The following is a 25,295-nucleotide window of genomic DNA, read 5'->3' on the forward strand; positions in this document are numbered from 1 at the left end:
CTCCCAGCTACCTCCTCACTCTGAGCAGCTGGATCACCTTTTACTTTACAGAGAAAACCGGGAACCATGAGACATCATCCCTCTCAATTCCTGCCTCACCATTTGTCTTGTTCCTCTTGTCACAGTGGGAGGGATGTTTATCAGTGATAGAGCTCCAGGGTGCAAGGCCTGGAAAACCCAACTTAATGTAGATTTTGTTTAGGAAGTCCAAAGGAGGGCAGGCGTAAGGGAAGGTTGATGCAGTGGCTCAGCTGTTTCATCGAGGATCCAGGATCTTTGCACTTCTGCTCTTCCTCCAAGTGTCAGTTCCATCCCAGAGGTCACCCCCCTATGTCTGTAGGATAGCAGCCAGCAGCATCTGGGGCTACGTGCTTCCTTGGGCACTGTGAGCAAGATAGAGAGAGCTTCCTTCAGCTCTCCCAGAAGAGTGGGAATCTCTTTCCTTGACGCCCTACCAAATGCCTTCTTAGGGCTTCCTGGCTAGAATCTGGTCCCATTCCCGTTCCTGGACTGATTCCTATGTCAGAGGAGCCAGTTGGCTTAGACTCCTCAGGTCCACCTGGGGCAGCTTAGCCCCTACCACTAGGCTGGACATAGGAAGAAGAAATGGGGATGGACCCATCGCATCCATTCCAAGACATTTCTGGTGAAAGTGCACCCCTCTCCATGCGCTGAACTGCAAATTCTGTTGCCTGTTCAGACCTTGCACTGCCGCCCTCATTACCTCCTTTACCAGCTGCATTGTTTACCTAATTTATACGAGCTCGTTCTCATTAATATTTCAAAATGCTTTAGTTTTTACTTTTTTTCAGAACAAAAGAACACATGGTATCTTGTCAAGCTATGTAATCCTATTTTTCTCACCCCCTTCAGAGGCCGGCTTCTTGAAAGAGATGTCTGCAGCTAATTTCTCCATTTTCTTCTCTGAGTCATTTTAACCTGCCATAGTCTGGCTTGGGCCCCTAATGAAATTCATCTTAACTAATTAAAAAAAATTTTTTTCGGTAATATTGTAAGTACACATACCTAGTACAAAACTTAAAAGCTACAAAATGGTAAACAGTCAAAAGTAAGTGTTGCTACTTCTCATCCCCCCAGCCTCCCCTTGCCAAAGCTGACTTCTGTTCACCATTTTCTGGTGCCTCTGACCCCTTATCTGAAGGCCCTTATGACTCACCTAAATTCTCATGTCTTAGAAGTTCTGAAGAAAGAGGAGAAACTTTGCATTAACATTAAGCGTACAACCTGGACCAGTAACAGTTACATCAATCATCAATTACCACTTCTGTCCTATAATTTCGACCTTTCCTTCTTTGATGGCTTTTTCCTCTTAACCGTTTAAAAACATTCCCAGACCTTTGGTTCCCTTCCAACAATTCCCTCTTCTCTTCTTCCTTAAACACTTACTATTTCGTGTCTGTGACCACCTTCTCACTTCCCTTTTATATCCAGTCCCACTGCAGTCTGACTTGGTTCTCACTGCTTCACTAAAACGTCTCAGGTGAAAGTTACTAGTGGCCTCCGTATTGCCAAATTTGGTCCAAACCTTTTCTTTGAAGCATTTGACACTATTGACATTGTTCTTGAAATATCCCCATGACACCCCAGGGTTTCTGTCTGTCTCTCTTGTGACTTCCCAGACTCATTCTTAGGCTCATCTTCTCTCTTTAAAAGTTTGTGTTTCCCAGGGTACTTCTCGCTCTCCCCACTGTCCTTGGGAACTCACCTGACCCCACAGCTTTTGCCAGTTGTATATTTAGGAATATCCCAAATGGATGTGTCCAACCAGGTCTTTCTCCTCAACTCCAGATCCATACTGATAGGTCGGCCAATAAAGGAACATGCGTGGTCAGGAAAGTTAAGAAAGTTTTTATTGTAAGAGAGAAAAATATATCGGACTGAGCAAAGACCGCTACAGTCCAGGCTGCACATCTAAAGGAGACTCGCAGCCCTGAAGAACAGGGTGAGGAGGGTTTTATCGGGTCTGTTCTGACAGAGTAGCATTGTTTGAACAGAAAATGTTGACTGCCTGCAAGCCAGTAGCTGTTTTGTGGTGTTTTCTGTTATCGCAAGTTTGGCTCTGTCTGCAGGTGCCCGCCAACAGACATTTTGTTGTTTTCTTGCAGACGTGGCTCTATCTGTAAGTCAAGTTGTCTGAGACCTGACATTCAGAGGCCTGACGTTAAGTCAGGGTCTCTAACATTCAGAGACCAAACACATACCTCCAGAAGCCTGGAGTGCTCGTCTTCATTTAAGGTTCCACAGGCATCCTAACACATTGTCACCTAAGCTGGACTTGCTGTTTTTCACCTGCTCCCAATATGCTTCTTCTCAGGGAAGGGCACCACTGCCCTCTATTTACCTGGACTCAAAGCCTGATGTCCTACTCCTTTCTTTCTCACATTCCATGCTGTAAATCCTATTATTTCATTGATTTAATCAGTCACTAAAATTTATGTAACAAAACACTGTCAGACTGTAGATTTGGCTTTATGACTATAATGGTAAAAACTAGCTATCTGTCTATTTATCTGTCTATCTATCTATCTATCTATCTATCTATCTATCTATCTAATCTATCTATCTGTCTATCTCTATCAATAGGTAGATAGAGATAGATATGGTATTTGTACTCATGGAACTTATTGAACTAGTGATACCATAACATGTTTCAAATCTGTCTATTCCTTACTTTACTTTCTGCCTGCTCATCACTTCCTCACTTCCCTAATTCTGTACTTACTCTCTTTATTTTACTTACCTTCCTCTAGGTCATTCTCTTTCCCTTTCTGAGAGTAGAGGAAAAGACCTTAGACACAGAGGGTACTCCTTGGCCCTTGGGCATTACACCTTATCTTTGCTGGTCTGTTCAGGGCCCCTCTCTTATATTTATTTTCTTCTTCCTTTTGTCTCCATCTCCAGTCTCAGCCTCCCAAACACAGCTGTTCTAATGTAGTAAATGTTTACCTTTTCACTTACATGTATTCATGAAAATATGTTATTTTTTGTATAAATATGTTTTACATTTACAAACAGTAAAATTCACCATTGTTTTGGTGTACAGTTATGTGAGTTAAAATACATGCATAGATTTGTGTACCTATCACTATCATCAGAATTCAGATTCTCCAAAACATTCCCTTCTATTACCACTTTATTGTCACAGCCTCCCTGATCCGTAACCCCTAGCAACCACTGTGTGAATATATTTTAATTTAAATTATTAAATTGTGTTACAGCTTATATCTCGGTCTCTTTGTTTTTTCTTTTTCTTTTTTCATGATGTAACATATAGTTAATGTGCTGTACAGTACCCCATGCTGTGCACCCATTTAATCCTCACAAAACACCTATTAACAACATGTTGCTATTACCTCTGTTCTGTAGATGAGGAAAATGAGGGTTAAGTAAATTGCCCTAAGTCACAGAGTATTAGGGACAGAATAGGGATTCAAGCCATGATGTTTCTGACTCCATGAATGCCCTTGTTCTTGTCTATATTCAGCTAATCCTGTCCATCCTGTTCAAGTGTCATTTCTGCTATATGAAATGTTTTCTAGAGCTTTCTCCCTGGAAGTATACCTCCATGTTGTGAATTTCCTTTGCCCTTCACTTATCTCGTTTTTGTTACCTTGCTTTCTCTGACTTCAAGTATAGCTGTCTGTGTGCCTTGTTCATCTAGGTATCCCCTCACCCATAGTTTGTCCTCACTAAATTTCAGTTGACTAAATGATAGGATAATTCAGAAACTGTTTGTAGGCACTTAAGAGGGTTCAAGGCACTATTTTGTAGTGGTTTAGTGCACGAGTGGGATTTAAAGACGTTCTGTCATTTACTACGTGGGTTATTTCAAACAAGATTTTCCCACACACTAATGAAAACAAGCCTGGTAAAACCCTCCTACTAGGGCTGGAGGATAAAGGAAGAGCAAATTAAATCAGGCATACAAAGCATTTAACTCAGCTTAAACAAGCTGAGTTCTTTCCTGCTCCGCACTACATCTGCCTCTACTCCCAAATATCACTCCCAACACAACTCGTGAAAATAAGCAAATCCTGTTTACCGAAGACATGTTTAATTGCATGAATAGAGGTAAAGGTCAACTCTTGATAAAAGTGAAACTATGGTTCCATCCTGGAAGTGCCCTGTTGCTTTCTTCTTTTCTTTTAGCAGCAGTATTTCTGAATTTCTTCCGCAAGCCACAGGCAGTGCAGGATTCGTTTCTTTTCAGCAATCAGTTCCTTTTCAGAGACCTGGCCCAAGAGTTTCTGGACAAATATATTTTGGTCTTTCAGGAAAATATTCTTATTCACTCCTACATTTGGCATATTCTCCAGGGACCCAGATTTAAAATGGAAGCTTAAATGTCTGTTTCGTTTTAGACCAGGCCCTTTCTCTTCAATCCATGTCAACGGACTGCAAAAACAAACAAAATTGTTTGTTAAAAATTGTTTGGTAATCTTGTAATACAATCCAGGCCTTTGGTGGGTCACTGAAAATGTAGAAAAATGAAATCATGACAGAAAATTTCAAGGAAAACTTGTGTAGAGAAGGGTGGAGAAGGACCACTAGCCACAATCAGGCCTTTGATTTCAGAGGATATTTGTTGAAGGCACGAATGACTCCCAGGGTTTCAAGTGTTTCAAACTGGGTGCCTGATGGAATTTGTGGAGCCACTGGCCTTTGCTCAGAAGTTCAGAGCACAGCCAGTCAGGTGGAGGTGGTCAGGTGGTGATGCCCAGTTTGCATTTCTTCTTGGAACTGAAGCTTGGAGTAGAGAATGGTTTATGGCTCAAAATGTTGGAGTCTTTAGCATAAAAGTGGTAATGGAAACCTTAACAATGAGGGTTTTCCCAACCCACCCCCCACCCCTTGGAAGAGAAAAGAACAGAGGGACAAGGACAGAGCTTTGGGAAATATGAACATCTAGGGATGGCGAAGGGAAGTGGTGAAGTGTGAAAAGAAAACCTCAGTGTGAGGTGAGAGAAGACAAGAAAGGAGTGAATTTAAAGAAGGTCCAGTAAGATAAGCCCTTGAGTTTAGCAATGAGGTCTCAGGTGACCTGTAATAAAGTAGAGAGGTATGGTAATGAAAACCAGATTATACTTGGGCAGAAAGGGTGAGTGGAAGTGGTAACTGTAGCCTAGAGTGTGAGGAGTCAGATGATTTGTGGGTACGAGACAGGGCATGATCACTAGAGGGCCCCAGAGGTAGGGCAGCAGAGGATGCCAGGCACTGGAGAGGGATCTCCAGGAAGGGAGATTGGAGTAAGCCAAAGGCTGTACAAGATGTAGAATTGTCATCTGCTCAGAGAATCCCTTGGGTGTTTGTATTTTAGATAACTAATATACTCAACATGATTCAAAGTTTTAAAGGATTTAGAAACAAGATTTATGCCGAGAAGTTCTCTTCCCTCCCAGCTTCTCACGGTCTTAGGCAATCAATGTTACTGTTTTCACGGCTGTCCTTTCAGAGAGATTCTAACATACACAACAAATATTTTTTTTCTTTCAGCATCCCCCCCTATTCTTTTTACACAATATTATACCACACAAGTTACAGTGGTCTGTATTTTGCTTTTCTCACCCAACAATATATCTTGGAGATTAATACCTTCCAATACATAAAGAACTTCCTTCTTATATTTTATAGATGTGTGATATTCCATTTTAGTGGTACACCATAATTTATATAACCAGCCTAGTGGTCACAACATTTACATTCGTTATTTTTGATCTTTTGCTGTTACAACAATGATTACAATAATCCTAAGTCATTTTACTATACTCTTAGAAATGCATTTTTGGAGCAAAGAGTATTGCATGATAAATATTTCCAAGTTGCTCTCTACAGAGGGGTCCTGTTTTTCTCTCCCTCCTACAATGTATGAATGTGCCTGTTTCCCATGCCAACCAATGTGTTGTCAAACTTTCTGATCCTTGTAAACAGTAAATGCAAAACATTAGATTGTTCTTTCTGACTATTTGGCATCTCATTTCCCCGTCACAGAGTAGGCCTGTCCCGGAACCGTGCTTAAGAGACCACAGAACCAACATACATAGAGGTTGACTTCAGATTATAGCAGAGCATCACCTAATTAGCTCCATAAGCGGCACACCCAAAGGGTGGCCTCAGCAGGCACCAGAGCCTATGGGTGAATCCTGCTTTGTGGGATAAGCCACCTGCACAGAAGCTCATTAGCTATGAACATGGCCAAACCCACAGCCAGTCATCCTGAGGGTACATCCCACGTACTGATGTGCCAATAGCAATCAAGGCTCTTGTATAACAGGAGGGCACACACATCCCACATAGGGGACACTCCTGGGGCACCCAGTGCAGGTGACTTGGGAGACTGTGCCACTGAGACCCACAGGGCATCTACTACATCAAGCCAACCGGGCAAGACTGGGAAATGAAGCAGATTTACCTTATACATAGAAAGAAATATAGGCAGCCAAAGTGAGGAAACACAGAAATACATGTCAAATGAAAGAACAGGAGAAAACACCAGATAAATAAACAAAATGGAGGCAAGCAGCCTACCAGATAGAGTTCAAAACAATGGTTGTTAGGATGCTCAGTGATCTTAGAGGAAGAATAGATAAACTCAGTGAGAATGTAAACAAAGAGATAGTAAGTATAAAAAAGGATGTAGAAACCATAAAAAAGAACCAGTCAGAAATGAAAACTACAGTAACAAATTAAGAATGCACTAGAAGGAATCACCAGTAGACTAGGTGAAGCAGAGAAGTGACTCAGCAATTTGGAAGACAAGGTAGCAGAAAACACCCAATCAGAACAGCAGAATAACTATTAGAATTGATAAGTGATTTCAGTAAAGTAGCAGAATTCAAAATTAATATTCAGAAATTGGTTGCATTTTTGTACACCAATAATGAACTGTCAAAAAGAGAAATTAAGAATATGTGAATGAACTAATCAGAAACAGTTTTGGAGACACAAAGAAAAAACCGAGAGTTGTTAGATGGGTGGGGGGAGGGGGGGCATTGGGGATAAGGGGAAAGGTGAAGGGATTAGGAAGCAGCTGGTAACCACAAGATGGCCTCAGGGCTTTTTGAAAATTAATTTGGGGAATGTATTCAATGTTGTAAAGATTTTGTTGGGTATCCGATGAACATGTGTCCTATTTGGGAGACCACCTCAGGGATACTGTGGATGCCTGATCATGGCATTGTACACCAGAAGCTAAACATTAATGAATGCCAACTATAATTTTATATATATAATGTGATGGCTCGGTGTGAGGTCGGAGGGATAGTGGATGGGGGGAGGGGGGTTCACAGTGTGAGGGATATAAATGATGAACGTCTAAATAGTACCTTGTCTTGTACACCTGAAACTAATAAATTTAAAAAAATCAGAAAAAAAAACAATCTCATTTACAATTGCATGAAAAAATTTACATACCTAGGAATAAATTTAAACAAGGAGGTAAAACACCTGTGTTCAGAAAACTATAAGACACTGAAGAAAGAAACTGAAGAAAATACAAATAAATGGAGACATATACTGTGCTCATTGATAGGCAGATTTAACATTGTTAAAATGTCCATATTACCCAAAGCAATCTATAGATTCAGTGCAATCCCTATCAAAATACCCATGTGGCTGAGTGAAACAAAGGGCTGCAAGAGTCCTAGGCATTTCTCTTAAAGGGCCCACTCATGGACTTACTCACTGACGGACCCACTCTCTCTGAGCTCCAGCACTGTGGTGGCAGCTCAAGGTGGAGAGCTGAGTTGTCTGGCTTTGGAGCGGAGGCTGAGGGACTAGCTTTCTCCCAGACTCAGGTGCTGGCAGTCCGTTGTTTCTTTGTTGATCCCTTCCCTCTTCTGACCTGCAGACGCAGGTTGCCATCATAACTAACTCTCCATCAACCTGGCGAACACTGTTTGCCATGCCCTGGTGATTCCCTGAGACCCCGCCCCACCCAACTTGTGGGCTCACCCAAGCTGTTTCCAGTGGGTTTTCCATACAATTGGCCTGTCTTGGCTCATACTGCAGACTTTTCTGAAATCCCTCAATGTTTCACAAACCCCAAACAAGCAGCATCTGGCTTCGGCATGTCCCATATATCTTGCCGAGTAGCCCCAAGCTGAGAATTAGCGCAGCCAACCTCGGTTTTTGACTTGTCCTCTGAAGGCACCTCCAAGCCCACCACGACTGGCAGCCATCTGCAGTTTGCTTTGTGGCTCATACCAGGTGACCCCAGGCAGGTCACAATCTTTGGATGGACTTGGCTTGTGGTCGGGCCCCTCCCAGGCCATTCTGGTAGCCAGCTTCCTACTGAGCTAGAGCATCACTCGGCTTCCTCCAACTACAAGACACCCAAAGGGCAGAATTGCAGGCACCAGACACTTATTAAAGCAAATCCTCTTCTGCACAACAGCTCCTCCACTGTAGTCATAGCCAGTGCTCACAACCAATCAGCCTGAGGGTCACTTTTTCTCACTGACATTGTGGACACAGAGTCCCAGACAGCAATTTACAGGCTCTCAGCCTCACGTGGAAAGGTGCTGGTTCGGTTATTAGATGGCTATCAGCTGTAATCAGCTGTGGCTGGGTGGCCATCAGCTATTAACTGGTTAGCCATTAGCCACTAATTTAACTGCTATGGCTATGCTAGGGCATTGGTTGGTTGGTTGGCAGAGAAGCAGATGGCAGGTTGTGGCTAGCAAGTGGGGTTAGCAAGTGTGTATGGCGGATTGCAGATTGTGTGGATCCTACTTCTTGTGTCTTGCCCAGCCGCCAGCGAGACTGAGGTGCATGAAGACCCCTTGTTGGGGTACTGGTGGATATTTGCTTTTGCGTCTTGGCCAGTTGCCATAGAGAATATAGTGGTATGAACTCCCTATCCGTGGCTCCATTGGTGTTCCTTTTTGGCCTCACCATATCCTGCATTCTTGTGTGGGGAGGAAGACTAGACTCCCTGCAATCAAGGTTCAACTACTACAGGAAGGCACACACAGCCCACACAATGAGTACACCTGGAGCACCTGGGTCAGTTGACCAGGGATACTGTGCCACTGGGCTCCACGGGACACCAACTATGTAAGGCTACGCTTCTAAGACAAGGAAACAGAGCAGCCCTATCTAATGCATAGAAACAAACACAGGGAGGCAGCCACAATAGGGACACAAAGAAACATTTCCCAAACAAACCAGAACAAACCTTTAGAAAAAAAACTAAACAAAATGGAGACAATCTACCAGATGCAGAGTTCAAAACACTGGTTATAAGGGTGCTGAATTACCTCAGGGAGAAGTTCAACAAAAAGATAAACATAAAAATGGAGATAGAGAATATAAAAAAGAACCAGTCAGAAATAAAGAATGCAATAACTAAATGAAGGATACATGAGAGGAAATCAATAGATTAGATGAAGTAGAGGATTGAATTAATGATTTAGAGGATAAGGTAGCAGGAAAAAACCCAATGAGAACAGAAAAAAAAAATCCAAAACCAGGAGATTTTAAGGGGCCTCTGGGACAACATCAAGTATACCAACATTCGCATCACAGGTCCCAGGAGAAGAGAGAGCAAGGAATTGAAAACCTATTTAATGAAATAATGACAGAAAACTTCCCTAACCTCATGAAGGAAATAGACCTACAAGCCCAGGAAGTACAGAGTGCCAAACAAGATGAACCCAAAGAGGCCCACACAAGACACATTATAATTAAAATGCAAGGGTTAAAGACAAAGAATCATAAAAGCAGCAAGAGAATAGCAGTTAGTTACCTGCAAGGGAGCTCCCTAAGACCATCAGCTGATTTCTCAACAGAAACTTTGCAGGCTAGAAGGAAGTCACACAAAATACTCAAAGTGGTCAAAAGCCAGGAACTACAAGATTATCCTACTCAGCAAAGCTATCATTTGGAATTGAAGGACAGATAATGAGCTCCCCAGACAAGAAGCTAAAAAAGTTAATCACCACCAAACTAGTATTACAAAAAATGTTAAAGGGACTTCTTTAAGACAAAAAAAGATGATCAAAACTATGAATCATAAAAATGTAATAACTACATATCTATCAACAATTACTTTAAATTTAAATAGATTAAGTGCTCCAAGCAAAAAAATAGGGTGGCTGAATGGATAAGAAAACAAGACCCTTAATATACAAGAGACTGCCTACAAGAGACTCACTTCAGATCGAAAGACACACACATAGACTGAAAGTAAAGGGATGAAAGAAAGGTATTTCATGCTAATGAAACAAGAGAAAAGCAGGAGTATCAATACTTACACCAGACAAAATACACCTTAAAACAAAGTCTATAACAAGAGACAAAGACTCTGAAATCCCACTTCTGGGTATTCATCCTAAGAAACACAAAATGCTACTTCAAGGGGATGTGTGCATCCATAAGTTCATTACAGTATTGTTTACAATGGCCTAGATGTGGAGGCAGCCTGGGTGTCCGTAGAGGGATGAATGGATAAAGAGGAAGTAGTACATATATACAATGGAATATTTCTAGGCCTTGGAAAGGGCTGGGTTTTTGCCCTCTGCGGTGGCATGGGTGGATCTGTAGGGTGTTGTGCTGAATGGAGTTTGTCAGACAGAGAAAGACAGATGCAGTGTGATTTTGTTTATATATGTAATATGAAGAACAAAAAAAAACCCAAACCTCATAGATACGGAGAACATTTTGATGGTTGCCAGTTGGGAGAAGTATTGGGAGGTAGATGAAAAAGAGGAAGGGATTAAGAAATACAAATTGGTTATTACAAAATAGTCATGGGAATGTAGGGTATAGCATAATGAATATGGTCAATAATACTGTAATAAGTATGTATGGTGTCAGATGGGTACTAGATTTACTGGGGTGATAGATGGGAGGGAATTGGTGGCAGGGTGAAAAAGGTGAAGGGATTAAGTACAAATTAGTAATTACAAAATAGTCATGGGGATGTAAAGTTAAGCATAGGGAATATAGTCAATAATATGGTAATATCTGTGTATTGTGCCAGGTGCGTACTAGATTAGTCAGGGGATCACTTCTTAAATTATATAAATGTCTAATCACTGCTGTACACCTGAAATTAATATAAAATAATATTAAATGTAAACTGTAATTGAAAAATAAAATAAGTGAGGGAAGGTAAAGGGGAATAAAAGGTTCAAATTTCCAGGTATAAAAGAAATAAGTCATGGGGATGTAATGTACAGCATGGGTAATATAGTCAATAATATTGTAATATGGTGTCAGATGGTTGCTGGACTTAGCATGGTGATCACTTCTTTAGGTATATAAATATTGAGGTATATAAATATGTGCACATCTGAAAATATGTAGGTATATAAAATATTTAGGTATATAAATATGTGTACATCTGAAAATAATATACTTTATGCTAACTATATTTTAGTATTTTTTAAAATGGAACAGTATTATACCTGAAGCTAAAATAAATGATGTGGATTAAAGATGCCTATGTAAAATTTTCCACTCAGTGAAGAAAAAAGGCAGTATGAAAAACAGTGCAATTGCATTTTGTGAAACAAAAATAAAACTGACTACACCTATGTATCCACACACACATATACATATATTCAGAGAAAAATATAAAACCTAAGAATTACCAAAATGCTAACATACTTATCTATATATATAGGTGTTGAGAATGTGAGTCATTTTTACTTTCTACTTTTGACAAATCTAATTTCCTCCATTTTCTTTGTGTCATGCAGTTTATGAGTAAAAATTTACTTTAACCATAAAAAAAATATGCATGGTTTGGGTGGAGCTGACTTCTCTCTGAGCTCTTGTTTCAGGGAGTGTCTTATCTGACCTTCATATGCTGCGGCTTCTGCGCGTTCTGGATTGGCTCCTTATTTTGCTTCTCTGGACCATGAGTCATCCTGCTGACATGTCTTTGTTTGCTGTTCTCTGCTAGATGCCTAAAATGTTTTTAAACCCCACCTTGGTCCCTTGTGTTTTAGCCTGAGAGGAAGTTTGGAGTCGTGGTTGTTGGTGTTGGCAGAGCTGGTTCCGTGCGGATGAGGGACTTGCGGAATCCACATGCTTCCTCAGCATTCCTGAACCTGATTGGCTTCGTGTCCAGGTGGCTCTCATTTGCTTTGTGCCTTGTAATTCATGGGAAGCACACTGGGATGGAGTAGGCCTCGGGGCATGGAGATTCTCCAGACCCAGGAGAGAGATTCAGCTTCAGGGTCATTCCAGAGAACTGCTCAGGGCCCGCCCCACAAGATCTGAAGTTCAGATGGGTCTGTAGAATGCTGGCCTGCAGTTGGGATATGCAGTGAGTCAGCCTGGAAAGAACAACCAAGGCAAAAGCACAGTTAGGGAAAATGACAGTTACAGAAGGAGCACAATGAACATGTGATGGGCTGGCCTGAAATAAGGCTGAAGGGTGCAACAGCGAATCATTACGTCAGGTATGATAACAGCCATTCATGCAGTGGTTCTAGGCTTTGCAAATGTTACCAACTATTAGACGTGGATACCATTATCAACCACCTCTACCTTATAGATAAAGAAACCGAACCACAGAGAGTTTAAGTAGTTTACCTGAGGTCACACAGCTGGAAAGTCTAAGAACTGGATTTGAATATAGGTCTATTTCATTCCAAAGCCCATCTCTTAAACACCATGTGTTCTGTTTGATAATTTTGAACCCTACTTTTCATTTAAGCTTCATTTCTCTCCTATAACCAACCAAAACCAAATTTATCACTATGTTTCTTATTTCCTGCCCCATGCTCAGCTCCTTCCTCACCACTTCCTCACACACACACACTACTCACCATACTAACAGTGTGTGACATCATTTATCAATATTAATTGTGAACTAGATATAGGTATTATGTTGGCTGAGAAAATATGGGGGTGAGCAAGATAGGCACATCTCTACTTTCTAGTGCTTGAGAGAAATCAAATAAATATTTAGACAAAGCATAAGTAACTATTGTGATGGTCCCTGCAGATTTCTTTTATATTTTAATTTATGGGACCTGCTTTCTTCCAGTTTGCCTGTCTTAAATTTGGCCCTTCCTTTAAAGATTTAAAGTGGACATTGGGCCACTAGGGAGACCCAGAAGTACTGGGAATCTACCGTTGGTCAATCTCCCCCTCCCAGTAAGATTCTAAGGGAGCTGCACACAAATGGGAGATGAAAATTATTCTTAGCCATACTATAATTCCCATTGCACCTGTATTTGAAGCTCTGATCAAACATGATAAAGCAGAGCCTCTTTTCCGTTAAGCCTCAGTCCTTTTTCAGTTGGCTTCCATGAGTGATGCAGTGGGAATTCCTGAAGTACCCAGGTCATGTGGAAAAATGGCCAGCTGATACCCACTACTGCATCCCTGCCATTATCACACTTTTTCCCTTTTCACATACCCTGTTCCTCATGACCTACCTGCTAAGTCCTATGCCCTCCCCAGGAAACCTTTTCTGAAATGCTAAACTAGGTTTTCCTTGCTTCCTTGACTCTACCACATGTATCCCCGGACATTTCTCATGTTAGGCTTGGGCTTGTGTTGTGTGTGTGTGTCTTCCTCCGTCTACCAGACTGCGAGCTCATTGGAAGCAGAGGACTTTTAGTTCATTCTTTATGATCTTACACAGGGTACCTGACACACAGTAGGCAAACAATAAGTATTGGTTAAATTGAGCAATGTAGACTGGGTGGCCCACATAGGAAGAAACCTACCCTTATATCCTTTGGCAGCCAAACTTCCCCAAATGCCCTCTGTCTACTGCAGCTTGAGTGGAGCTCTGAGTAAGCTGAGAGCCTTCTGTTGGCTGCCCCATTTACTCTGTGACATCCATCACTGGAGGATTGCTCCACTGCTCCAGCCTGTGAACTAGGGTAGTGTGCACATGGCCAGAGCTCTCAGCTCTTCTAACTCAGGAGCTCCTTCTTACTCTGTAAGAGTCAAAAGGCTTACAGTTCATGTTCTGGCCCAGCTACTAGTTAGCCATGGCAGCTACTGTCTCTCTGGGTTTTGTCAGCTCAGCTGTAAAGGAGGCAGGGACACCTGTCTTCCGTTTGACTATCATGAGGCCATGATATATGTGAAGGAGCTTGAAGTCACACAGCAAATTGCACTTCAAAGGTGCTAGCACGTTGGGTTTGAGTTGGGTTTGTAGCCACTGTATTTGGCCTGGTGTTTGATGGTGGCAATGACCGTAGAGATCACTTATCATGAGATAAACTAAGATCAGTGCTTTTTATTTTAGATATGAAGTAATTCAAATATATCGTACAGGCTATTAGCACACAGGGCCAAGTCCTCTGACTTTAATCCTGAGGCCGTTTTTCACTATGGTGGAAAATGCCCGGGAAGTGGGAGGGAGGAAATTAATTTCTTCATTTCCAAAAGCTGATCATCAGGATGTTGTTGGGAGGAAGGGAAAAAGATGGTGCTCATTTATTCTAAGCCAGTGTTCTGCCTACTTTCAAGTTCCATTTCTCTGTTATTCTCAAACAGACGAGAGCTCAAATGCATTGATGAAGTTCAGCAGATTTCTTTGGAAGATGCTCTTTCCAGCCAAGAAGTTGAGGTTGCTTATATCTGTAGCGAAAGCACCAGCCATGAGGACTACATCAGGTGGGTTTTCAGTGCAGGCAGTCCTTGCCTTGCACAGTAGTGCAGGACTGTATAAATGACTGGGCAATCAGAAGTCTCGCAAAGGAGTCTTAACAATCAATGGGGAAAATTAAGTGGATCCATTAGCTTTAAAAATTTTCTTCAAAACATTAAAAACTCCCACTATTGGTTAAAAAGGTATAAGGAAATAAAAATATAGTAAAACTAATATTTACACTTCAATTTAAAACATGAGAAACATTAAGAATTAAATTATTTTGTAATTTGTAAAAAATTTACTGAGAGTAATTTGAACAGTGTTTGCCTTTTTCTCACCATATAACTTAGGATGTAGAGCCAGCGTCTTTTCTGTGCCTTGGCAAATTGTCATAGTCCTTTTAAGTTTGGATCAGCTTCCAATATTTTATGCTTTGCACTTTCAACATTGTGAAATTTCTCTGAGAGTTCCTTTAATATGAGGTAGTGGTGGCATCGGAGATGGGAGATGACATTATTTACAGAGCAAGAGAAGTGAAGTGCCCCCCTACCCCACCTTTGAATGAAAAGCCTGGAGCCCTCCATACATTTGGTGGGACCGAGCCTGGAAGGAGGAGCCCCATACAGCACCTGGCAGCTAAGAAGGCCATGCTAGCTGCCTCCATGAATCTCAGCTTCCCTTCTAAGTTCTTACATTAAAGTACAGCTGCTACCACCATGCTGTTCCCCAAGAGTGAGTTGCTCCCTCTTTATCATGCCAACTGTAGTGTGGGCAGAAACACCTTTCTTTGGTTTCCCTTAACCATCTTTGTTACCAGAGTGTATTTTCTTTAAAACCTTATCATGTAATTCACATGCTTATATAGTTGACCTTTGAACAACATGGGTTTAAATTATACGGGTCCAATTATATGTGGATTTTTTCAATAAATATATTGGAAAACATTTTGGAGATTTGAGACAATTTGAAAAAACTCACAAACTTGTAGCCTAGAAATACTTAAAAATTAAGAAAATTAGGTATGCCATGAATGCATAACATTAATCCATTTTATAATTTACTACTGTAAAATATACAGAAATCTATTATAAAAAGTTAAAATTTATCAAAATTTAATCACACAAACACACATGGTATATGATACCATTCACAGTCAAGAGAAATGTAAACAAATATAAAAATGCAAAATAAATCATAACTGCATAAAAGTAACTGTAGTATATACTATATATTACTATAATCATTTTGTAACTACCTCCTGTTGCTATTGCAGTGAGCTCAAGTATTTTGAGTAACCACTTAAAAAACACTATGCGATGTTAATAATCTCTACCTGAGCTGTTCACCTCTTTAGTAAATTGCATATCACAGTAAAAAGTGTTCCCTCTCAATTCTTGTGTATTTTTTATCATGTTTAGTGTGATACCATACACCTTGAATAACACCATGGGAGCCATATGAAGTGCCACTACTAATACTGTAAGAGCTCCCGAAAAACTGGTAAAAGATCTGACATTACAAGAAAAAGTTGAATTGCTTGATACATACCTTAGAGTGAGGTCTATATATGCAGTTGCCCGTCATTTCAAAATGAAGAAATCCAGTACGAAGACCACTGGAAAAGAAAAAAAAAGAAAGAAAATTTGTGAAACTTCTGCTTCAGCTATGCCAGCAGGTACGAGAACCTTTCACTTTTTGTGAAATAACCTATTTATTATATATTGAAAGTATAGGATTGTTATAAGAAAGGCATATCTATAGACTAATATGATTTGAAGGAAAGCAAAATTATTATATAACAATGTATAGATGAAGGATCTAAAGTTGGAGAATTTAATGCCAGCAAAGGAAGTTTTGATAAATTTAGCAAGAGGTTGGTTTAAAAAAAATGTCAAGATAACTAGAGAAGAAGCTTTTGCCAATCAAGAGGCAGCAGACAAGTTCCCAAATGCCATCAAGAAAATCACTGAGGATTAAGGATATCTTCCTGAATAGGTTTTTAATGCAGATGAAAGCGCTCTGTTCCGGGGGGAGAGCGGGAGATGCCACATTGGACATTTATTAATAAGGAAGAGAAGTGAGCACAAGGATTTAAGGCAGGAAGGGATTGGCTAACTCTATTGTTCTGTGCAAATGCAATCGGGTTTATTTATAATCAGGATTGCCCTGATCTATAAAGCTGCTAACTCAGGGAAAAGACAGACACCAGCTGCTAGTCTCTTGGTTGTACAACAAGGAGGCCTGGAAGATGAAAACCCTTTTTCTGGATTGGTTCCATTGAGGCGTTGTCCGTGAAGTCAAGTACGTTGCCAATAAATGACAACCTTTTAAAGTTCTTTTGATTTGGGGCAATGCCCCTGGCCACGTAGACCCCCATGAGTTCAACTTCGAAGGCATCAAAGTGGTCTACTTGCCCCAAACACAAATGTCTCTACTTCAGCCTCTAAATCAGGAGGTCATAAGGCCCTTTAAGGTTCATTACTGGTACTCTATGGAAAAGATTGTCAGCACTTATGAAGAGAACCCCAACAGAGAGGACATCATGAAAGTACTGAATGATTACACCATTGAAGATGCCATCATTAGTATAGAAAAAGCTGTGAAAGCCCCAAATAATCAATTCTTGCTGGAGAAAACTGTGTCCAGATGTTACGTATGACTTCACAGGATTTACAAGAGAGCCAATCAAGAAATTATGAAAGAGATTTTGGATGTGGCAAAAAATGGTGTCTGTGTGTGGGTGTTGAAGGGTTTTAAGATATGGATCTTGGAGAAGTTCAAGAGCTAATATACACCAAACCAAAGGAATTAATTAAAGATGCCTTGATGGAGAAGAGTGCTTCTGAACCAGTGCCAAATGATGAGGAAGAAGACATGGAAGAAGCAGTGGCAGAAAACAAACTGACATTAGACAATCTGGCAGACGGGTTCCAATTATTCAAGACTGCTTTTGACTTCTTTTATGACGTGGGCCCTTCTATGACATGAGCACTGAAACTAAAGCAAACTGTGGATGAACACTGGTACCATATAGAAACATTAGAGAAATAAAAAACCAAAAAACATCAAACAGAAATTTCTATGTATTTCCATAAAGTTATACTGAGTAACTGCCTCTCCTTCCACCTCCACTTCTTTCACCTCTGCCACCAGAGACAGCAAGACCAACCCCTCCTCTTCCTCTTCCCACTCAACATGAAGAAAAGGATGAAGACCCTTATGATAATACATTTTCACTTAATGAATAGTAATTAACCATCATGTTGTACAGTTAATAAACTTATCTGTTGTGTATGTGTGTATTTTCATATGAAAATCTAATGATTGTATGGCATGAACTCTATGAGACTTTTTTGTCATCATCATCATCATCATCATCATCCCCTGAGTATTCATCATGTAGAACATTCTTTGCGAGACTTGTATGGAAGTGGATAGCCTACCCTTACATAAGCATAAGGTCAGTGATATTTAATATCAAATTAATAATGTTAGTATTCTTACTGTTTTGTAACTGCTTTCAAAGAATTACATTACTATATAGTATACCTCTCATAAGTGGAGAAACTGCCTATCAGCCTATCATCATAGGTAATTGTTCTTTAAAAAAAAGTAACAGTGATTCCAATACTGTATTATGAATATGACTGTAATACCGTATACACCACAAAAAATTTTATGATTCATTCATTAGTGTATAGTGTAGGCTACCATGAAGCAATTATATTTATTAAACTAGGCTACCATAAACCAATCATATTATTGCTTTTTCATTATCATTGCATGAATCATTATACCTATAAATAAATATGAATTTGTTTTTCACATATTTTCATTTTTGATGTCTAGTGTTAGTAATACATATAACATCTACGGTATTTTATATTATATAAGGCAATATTGATGTAGATACTGATACATGATTCATCTTGTATACAGGTGACATAAATTAACAGTATTGATACAGTACAATACTGTAAGGTATTTTCTCTTCCTTATGACTTTCTTAACATTTTCTCTAGCTTACTTTATTATAAAAATATAGTATATAACACATATACACAATATGTGTTTATCGACAGTCTATGTTATTGATAAGGCTTCCTTCCAGTCAACAGTAGGCTATTAGTAATTAAGATTTTGGGAAGTCAAAAGTCATACATGGATTTTCGACTCTGTGGGAGGTTGGTGCCTCTAAACCCCGCATTGTTCATGAGTCAACTATAAATATTTGTACTCTAGAATACCTAGAGAATAAAATCCAAACTTCTGAGCACAGCCTTCTAAGTCCTTCAACATTCAGGCTCCCAACTACTTTTATGACTTCATGTTCCTCTACTCCCTGTAGCCTGCTCCCCTGCCATGTTGAAATTCACACCATTGTCCAAATGAACAAAGCCCCATAAAATGCCCAAGACCCTGCATGTGCTGCTCTAAGTAAAATTCCATCATTCTGTTGCACCTGAAAAATGCCCTCTCGTGCTTAAAGAGTCAGTTCAATTGTCATTAGTGAAATCTTTTCAGACTGCCTCAGGCAGAGCTAGCTGCTATGGGTTTTGTAGTCTTTATTTGAATTCACGTAGTAACAAGAAATTTACCTGTTAAGATGTCTTTATTTCTCCTCCAGAGTAACTGGTAGCTGAATATGTGAGTGGATGGATAACTGAATGTTCAAATTAACACATAACTAGAAAGTCATTCTCTACAGCATAGTAGAAAATAATGTGAGGTAAAATTGATCGTCCTTATCCTCTGGCCTTGACTCTCTCATTTATACACAGAGACTTTTTGATTTTATAACATTCTGTATTCTGCCATGCAGGGCATTTTAGCGAAGCTTGTTTGAAGTGTATTTTCTTTATCTCTTCTTCCCAAAGGCAATTCCTTAATGCAGGCAAGCACATCCTTGTGGAATACCCCATGACACTGTCTCGGGTAGCAGCTCAGGACCTGTGGGATCTGGCTGAGCAGAAAGGTGATGTATGTTCTGCCTGTCTAGAGTACAGACCCTCTTACTAAGAGTTGCTGCCTCTAAGGTTTCTATGATGTCATCTTTATGCCTTTAAAGTTTAACCCCATGTCAGATGTATTACTGGTTCAAAGGACTCCCAACCCCTTCCTCCCTTGGTACTGTAGGCACATATAAGTGCTGGGTGGAGGGCCAACAGAGCAGAGGCATGGGTGGTAATTTGCAAACTTTTCTTTGAGACTTATCAGCTTCTTTTACTCTAATTAAAATATGAATTAGAGTCGACCTATGTTATTATAGTATCATGCTATTATTTGTTTTATTTATGTGACATTTATATTGCTAATGGAAAAGTGCCCAGATCAGAGTAATTAATTGTTTTATATGCATACTTTGTAGTTTTGTTTCTTAAGTAGAACACCATTTATTAGATATTTATTATATGCCAGGAAGTTGGGAATTCTGATAAGCACTTCATATGTTATTTTGCTTAATCCTCCTTGTCTCACAGATTTCTTGGTAATCCATTGCTAAGAGGAAATAAATAATTTGTGCCAGGTCACAAAGCTAGTAACATGACTACTGAATGGGAGATGGAGATTTGGATTCAATTCGTATGGGCTCTGAAGTCCACATTTGTTCCTCTGAATCATCTTGCCCTCCAGAGATTTTTAGAGTAACGGGATAAGTCCCTCTCTGGGAAGCAACTAGAATTAACTAGAATGTTTAGGGATTAAAAGAGCTAGTTAAATGAAGTTTAAATTACAGACGCCTTTCGCCCCCAACATTTGCTATTGAAACTATTTAATATATGAACAAAATATAGTAAACATTTATAATGAAAATCATCAAAGAAAGCACCTTGTGTTTATCACCAATGTGGACTGATCACACTTTATTGAAACTCTTGATTGCCTTTCCCTAGAACTGGGCTGTGCTCCTGTAAGGAAGAGCCCATATTTACCCTTTCTAGCCCCAGCAGGTAAACCTAAACACTGCCTAGAACTTAACTAGGTATTCAGTAAATGTTTGTTGAACTAACAGCTGAATGAATGAATGACTATTGAAGTGAGTGAGAAGATTGGGGAGCTTTGGGGCCATGGGGAGCTTTGTATGGTATTTCTCATGGCACAGATGTCCATGGATGAAGCCCAGGATTCCAAAGTATGTCCCACAGATTTCTTGCTAATTGCAAGAAAGAAAATGTCTCTTTACAATGAGACACCTACTGTTACCATCCTAACCAAATAATTGCTAATATGGATCATTATGACATTCCAAGTTATCTGGTGTGATGTACATGGCATCAATCATACAACTGAGATTAAAAGTACACTTTCACTTCACAGGAAATACAGGGTAAAGTAACAAATGACACCAATAAAAAAAAAATCAAGCAAACTATCCAAGGAGTATAATATGGAAAGGAGGGAAAGAGAGTAACTTTATACTAGAGAAACCAGACAGAAACTACCTAAGCCAGCTGATCAAGATCAACATCAACAATGATAAGTCATATTAATAACATGTACCATTAATATGTGATTAGAATGGCCCATTACTTCTAGTTTTCCTTTCTAAAACATAACCACAGTCTGTGAGAGAAACATCAGAAAAATCCTAGTTGATTGTCATTCTACAAGATACTTGACTAGTACTCTTCAGAATTGCCAGGGTCATTAAAAAACAAGGAAAGTTTGAGAAATTTTCCAACTTGAGAGGAGACTAAAGAGACATGATGACTAAATGTAATGTAGTATCCTGAAACCAAAAAAGCACATTAGGTAAAAACTAAGGAAATTTGAATAAAACAAGGACTTCAGTTAATTTTTTTTCAATGAGAAAAAAGAAACAAAATATTAAGGATTGGTGTTACATTGGAGCATTGGTATTAGCTCTTAACAGAATCTGGATGGATATGTACAGATCACAAATAGCTTTAAAAAAGAAAAAAAAAGTCCTTAAAACTGAAAGTGACGTTTATTCTCAAGATAAGTACTCAAAACTCATACTATATTCATTAAGCAGGTTTTACTTGATAGTTAACTTTATATATAAGCTATTGTGTGTGATGACAGGGATAACAAAAAGATAACCCTTGTCCTTGAGGAACCCACATTGCCAAATGGCAGTATTAACCTACCTGCTAAAAGTAAACTTACTTGAAAGTAAATTGTAAAGGTAACTACGACCTTCACATTGTAACCTAGGAATTAATAATCTTATTCAAGGGGGCATACCTATATGTTATATCATTTTCGATGGCAAAAGTTACAGATAATTTGGGAGAGTTATCAGCAAGGTGGTGGAATAAGAAGCCCCAGGAACTTATTTGCCCATGGAAACAATGATGTAACAATATATAGACCAGAATGCCCTACTGAGAACTCCAGAAACCAGATAAGTGGTTGCAGTGACCCAGGCAAGCACAAAAACAAGGAGAGCTGCTTGAAGTGGATAAGTTCACTGCATTTGCTTCCCATAGCCCTTTCCATTACATAGTGTGATCAGAAGAAAACTCATAACTCTTTACATCTTCTTCAGGGGAACATGTGTGTAATGTTCTGGATTTTTAGGGAGCTACTTGGACTGGTTTCTGTCTCTTCAGACTTGGAGTGGTGAAAGAAATGGTAGCATACTTTAGATGCCATGTTGGGGATGCTAAGAACAAGGTGATAGATTACAATACTGCAGACAGACACCAGGAGGAACAAGAGAGTATTACAATTTTAATAACAGTTTTACTTTCTTAAAATGTGTATACATTTTATGGGCACCCTTTGTATATATAGTCACGGGATGTGGAGTACAGCATAGGGAATAGAGTCAATGGAATTGTGACCACTATATACGATATTAGAGGGGTAGTAGATTGGGGGGGGCGTGGTTATCACTTTGTGAGGAGTGTAAATGTCTAACTATTACATTGTTTTGTATACCTGAAACTTAAAAAAAAAAGACAGTCTTGTTGCATGAGTAACAAAGTGGGACATTGGAAATGTAAAATAATAGCATTTTTGCATGCAATTGAAGTTGTTATTAATTTAGCTTATTAAGACTTTACGATATTTTATTACTGAAAGTGGAGAATATTTTAATACCCTTAGTAACCACATAAAAATACCTATGGAAGATACACACACACACAAAATCCCCAGAACACAAAAGAGGGGAAAAGGGACAAACTATCTATAAGAAAACTATAAGAGGGGAAAAGGGACAAACTATCTATAAGAATATACAGACACCAGTTAACAAAATAGCATTAAAGAGTCCTTTTCTATCAGTAATTATTTCAAATGTAAGCGGATTAAACTCCCCAATCAAAAGACATAAATTGTCTCAATGGATAAAAAGATCTAGCTATATACTATCTACAAGAAGACATTAGAGACACACGTGCTCTCACACACATGCACACCCTCACACACGCCCTCTCACCCACACGTGCACACCCTCACACAAAGAATAAAAAAGAATTAAGAAAAAAAAAAGAAGACATTAGAGCAAAAGATATATGTGGACTAAAAGTGAAAGGATGGACAAAGTTATTCTGAGCAAATGGTAAGCAGAGGAGAACAGATTTGCTAGCCATACTTTTATCGAACAAAATAGGCTTTAAGTCAAAAGGTGTCATAGGAGATAAAGGTCGTTATATAGTGATTAAAGTTAGGGTTAATTCATCTAACATCAGAGTTGCAAAATATATGCTACTACCATCAGACTCCCAGATATATGAGGCAAACATTCACAGATGAGGGGACACAAAAATAAGAGTAGACTTCTATACCCTACTTTTAGTAATGGATGGGAAAATTAAATGGAAGATCAAGAAGGGAAAAAGAGGATTTGCATAACACTTGAACAACCATTTGAACCTTACAAACATGTACAGAATATGTCATCCAATAACAGAAGAATACACATTTTTCTTAAGTTAACAATTATCAATCTTCAGGACAGACTATGTGTAGGCTACAATAAGTCTTAAGAAATTTAAGAGGATTGGAGACGTCATCAAAATGGCGGCGTGAGGTGAGCCTCTGTAAAGCTCCCCTGGAATTTACAACTAATTGAACAACAGTAACTCCACAAAGGACTCCTTGCACAGCAGACAGGCAAGACGAACAGGTCCACTACTGAAATCACCTAAAGGTGGGAGAATCCCGCAAGCGGGGGTTGGCGGGGGAGGAGGGAAGGGAGAAGTGCGGAGAAGGAGCCGCGTGGGCACAGGATACAGACCTACCTCAGTGCTCCGAGCTCGCTGCATCCCGGAACTACCACAGCTGCGGGAGACGGAAGAACTCAGACTACCAGGGCTCTGCTTATGGCCCACAGGTCTGAGGGGTCAGCATATAACACGGCTGAACCCAACGCTCACGGCAGAGACCTCGGAGAAAAGACTGAGGGAAGAAGGCTGAAAACGGTGGTTTAAGCCCTCACTGCCGGCAAAGAACGGAAGCTTTAGGCACTGATTAGCCACCCCCTCCCTACCATCCCAGAGCTTGCCCCACCCCCACTTGCCCAGTGCTAGAAGCGGAACAGTAGCAGTGTCAGATCAAAAGAACAGAATATTTGCTGTTCTGAGAACTGTGGACCGCAGACACAGATTCACAGCCCAATTAGTTCAGGCAAAGGAGAGGGAGCTGTGGTAACAGGACTGGCTGTGGTGGTGGTTGCTGCCATTGCTCTGGGCCACCTCTCACAACTCACTCTGCCCGTGGCCCCACCTATCTGGTCAGATCCCTGCAGGAGTAAACAGAACTGCTGAAACATATGGGCTCTGAATCTGGTGTAGAAAGAGCTTTGGAACTTCAAAAGCTCTCCGCAACCCCACAGGGAATGGCGCCCTATGACCCAGGCGAACTGTTAACAGAGGAGAGGCCCGTCTCCCAGGGAATCCCCCATTGTGTGAGAAGCTGGAATAGTGCAGAGAAAACATAGCACTACTGTGTGAGAGAGGAAAAAAAAAGGCTGCAGTCGGAGAGAAAATAAAACATTCTACCAACAAGTATTGGAAAACAAAAGAAAGACCTCTTCCTAGCAACCTGTTGCAGAAGCCACTCCTGTAAATGTCTAGGAAGGGAAACAATAAATCAGTAATTGCCATGAACAATCAAGGGAACAAGACAGCTCAGAAAGAAAATGAAAAGTCTCCAGAAAAGAAACTTAAAGATATGGAAATATGTGACTTAAATGACACAGAATTCAAGATTGCAGTTCTGAAAAAACTCAACGAGATGCAAGAAAACACAGAAAGGCAATTTAATGAACTCAGAAACGCAATCAAAGAACAACATGAGCATTTTATGAAAGAGATTGAAATTTTAAAAAAGAACCAAATGGAATTTCTGGAGATTAAGAACTCAATAGAAGAAATTAAGAATGAAATAACCAGCTTAGGTAGTAGAGTTGACCAGGTGGAGGAAAGAATCAGTAACATTGAAGATAGAAACCTGGAAATTACACAGATGGCAGGAGAAAGAGACTTGAGATTTAAAAGAAATGAAAGAACTCTACAAGAACTTTCTGACTCTATCAGAAAGAGCAGTATAAGAATAATGGGCATAAGAAGGTGAAAAATAAAGAAGGGAACAGAGAATATATTCACACAAATTGTCGATGAGAACGTCCCAAACTTGTGGACAGAACTGGATCCTCGAATCCCAGCAGGCCTTCTCCAAGGCACATTGTATTGAAGCTGTCTAAAATCAACGCCAAAGCAAGAATCCTCAAGAA

At 39.9% G+C, this 25,295-nt stretch overlaps 1 protein-coding gene and 1 long non-coding RNA gene across 8 annotated transcripts in view; one reads left to right on the top strand and one right to left on the bottom strand.

Annotated features, from left to right (window-relative positions):
- Positions 1 to 25,295, top strand: part of BLVRA (biliverdin reductase A) — a 104,358-nt gene that overhangs the window by 20,791 nt on the left and 58,272 nt on the right. For all 7 annotated transcript variants that reach the window (XM_081079909.1, XM_081079911.1, XM_081079914.1 and 4 more), the window contains 3 exons: positions 11,976 to 12,097; positions 14,491 to 14,610; positions 19,465 to 19,562. In XM_081079909.1, the coding sequence (XP_080936035.1) occupies positions 11,976 to 12,097; positions 14,491 to 14,610; positions 19,465 to 19,562 (340 nt within the window). The remainder of the gene's footprint in view (positions 1 to 11,975; positions 12,098 to 14,490; positions 14,611 to 19,464; positions 19,563 to 25,295) is intronic.
- Positions 1,849 to 25,295, bottom strand: part of LOC308510532 — an 83,387-nt gene continuing 59,940 nt past the window's right edge. The window contains exons 4-6 of the long non-coding RNA XR_013995363.1: positions 16,136 to 16,202; positions 11,825 to 12,305; positions 1,849 to 4,416 (exon numbers count right to left, since the gene is read on the bottom strand). This is a non-coding gene — a long non-coding RNA (uncharacterized lncRNA). The remainder of the gene's footprint in view (positions 4,417 to 11,824; positions 12,306 to 16,135; positions 16,203 to 25,295) is intronic.

This window comes from Rhinolophus hipposideros, assembly GCF_964194185.1.
Source record: "Rhinolophus hipposideros genome assembly, chromosome: 18".
NCBI lineage: Eukaryota > Metazoa > Chordata > Mammalia > Chiroptera > Rhinolophidae > Rhinolophus > Rhinolophus hipposideros.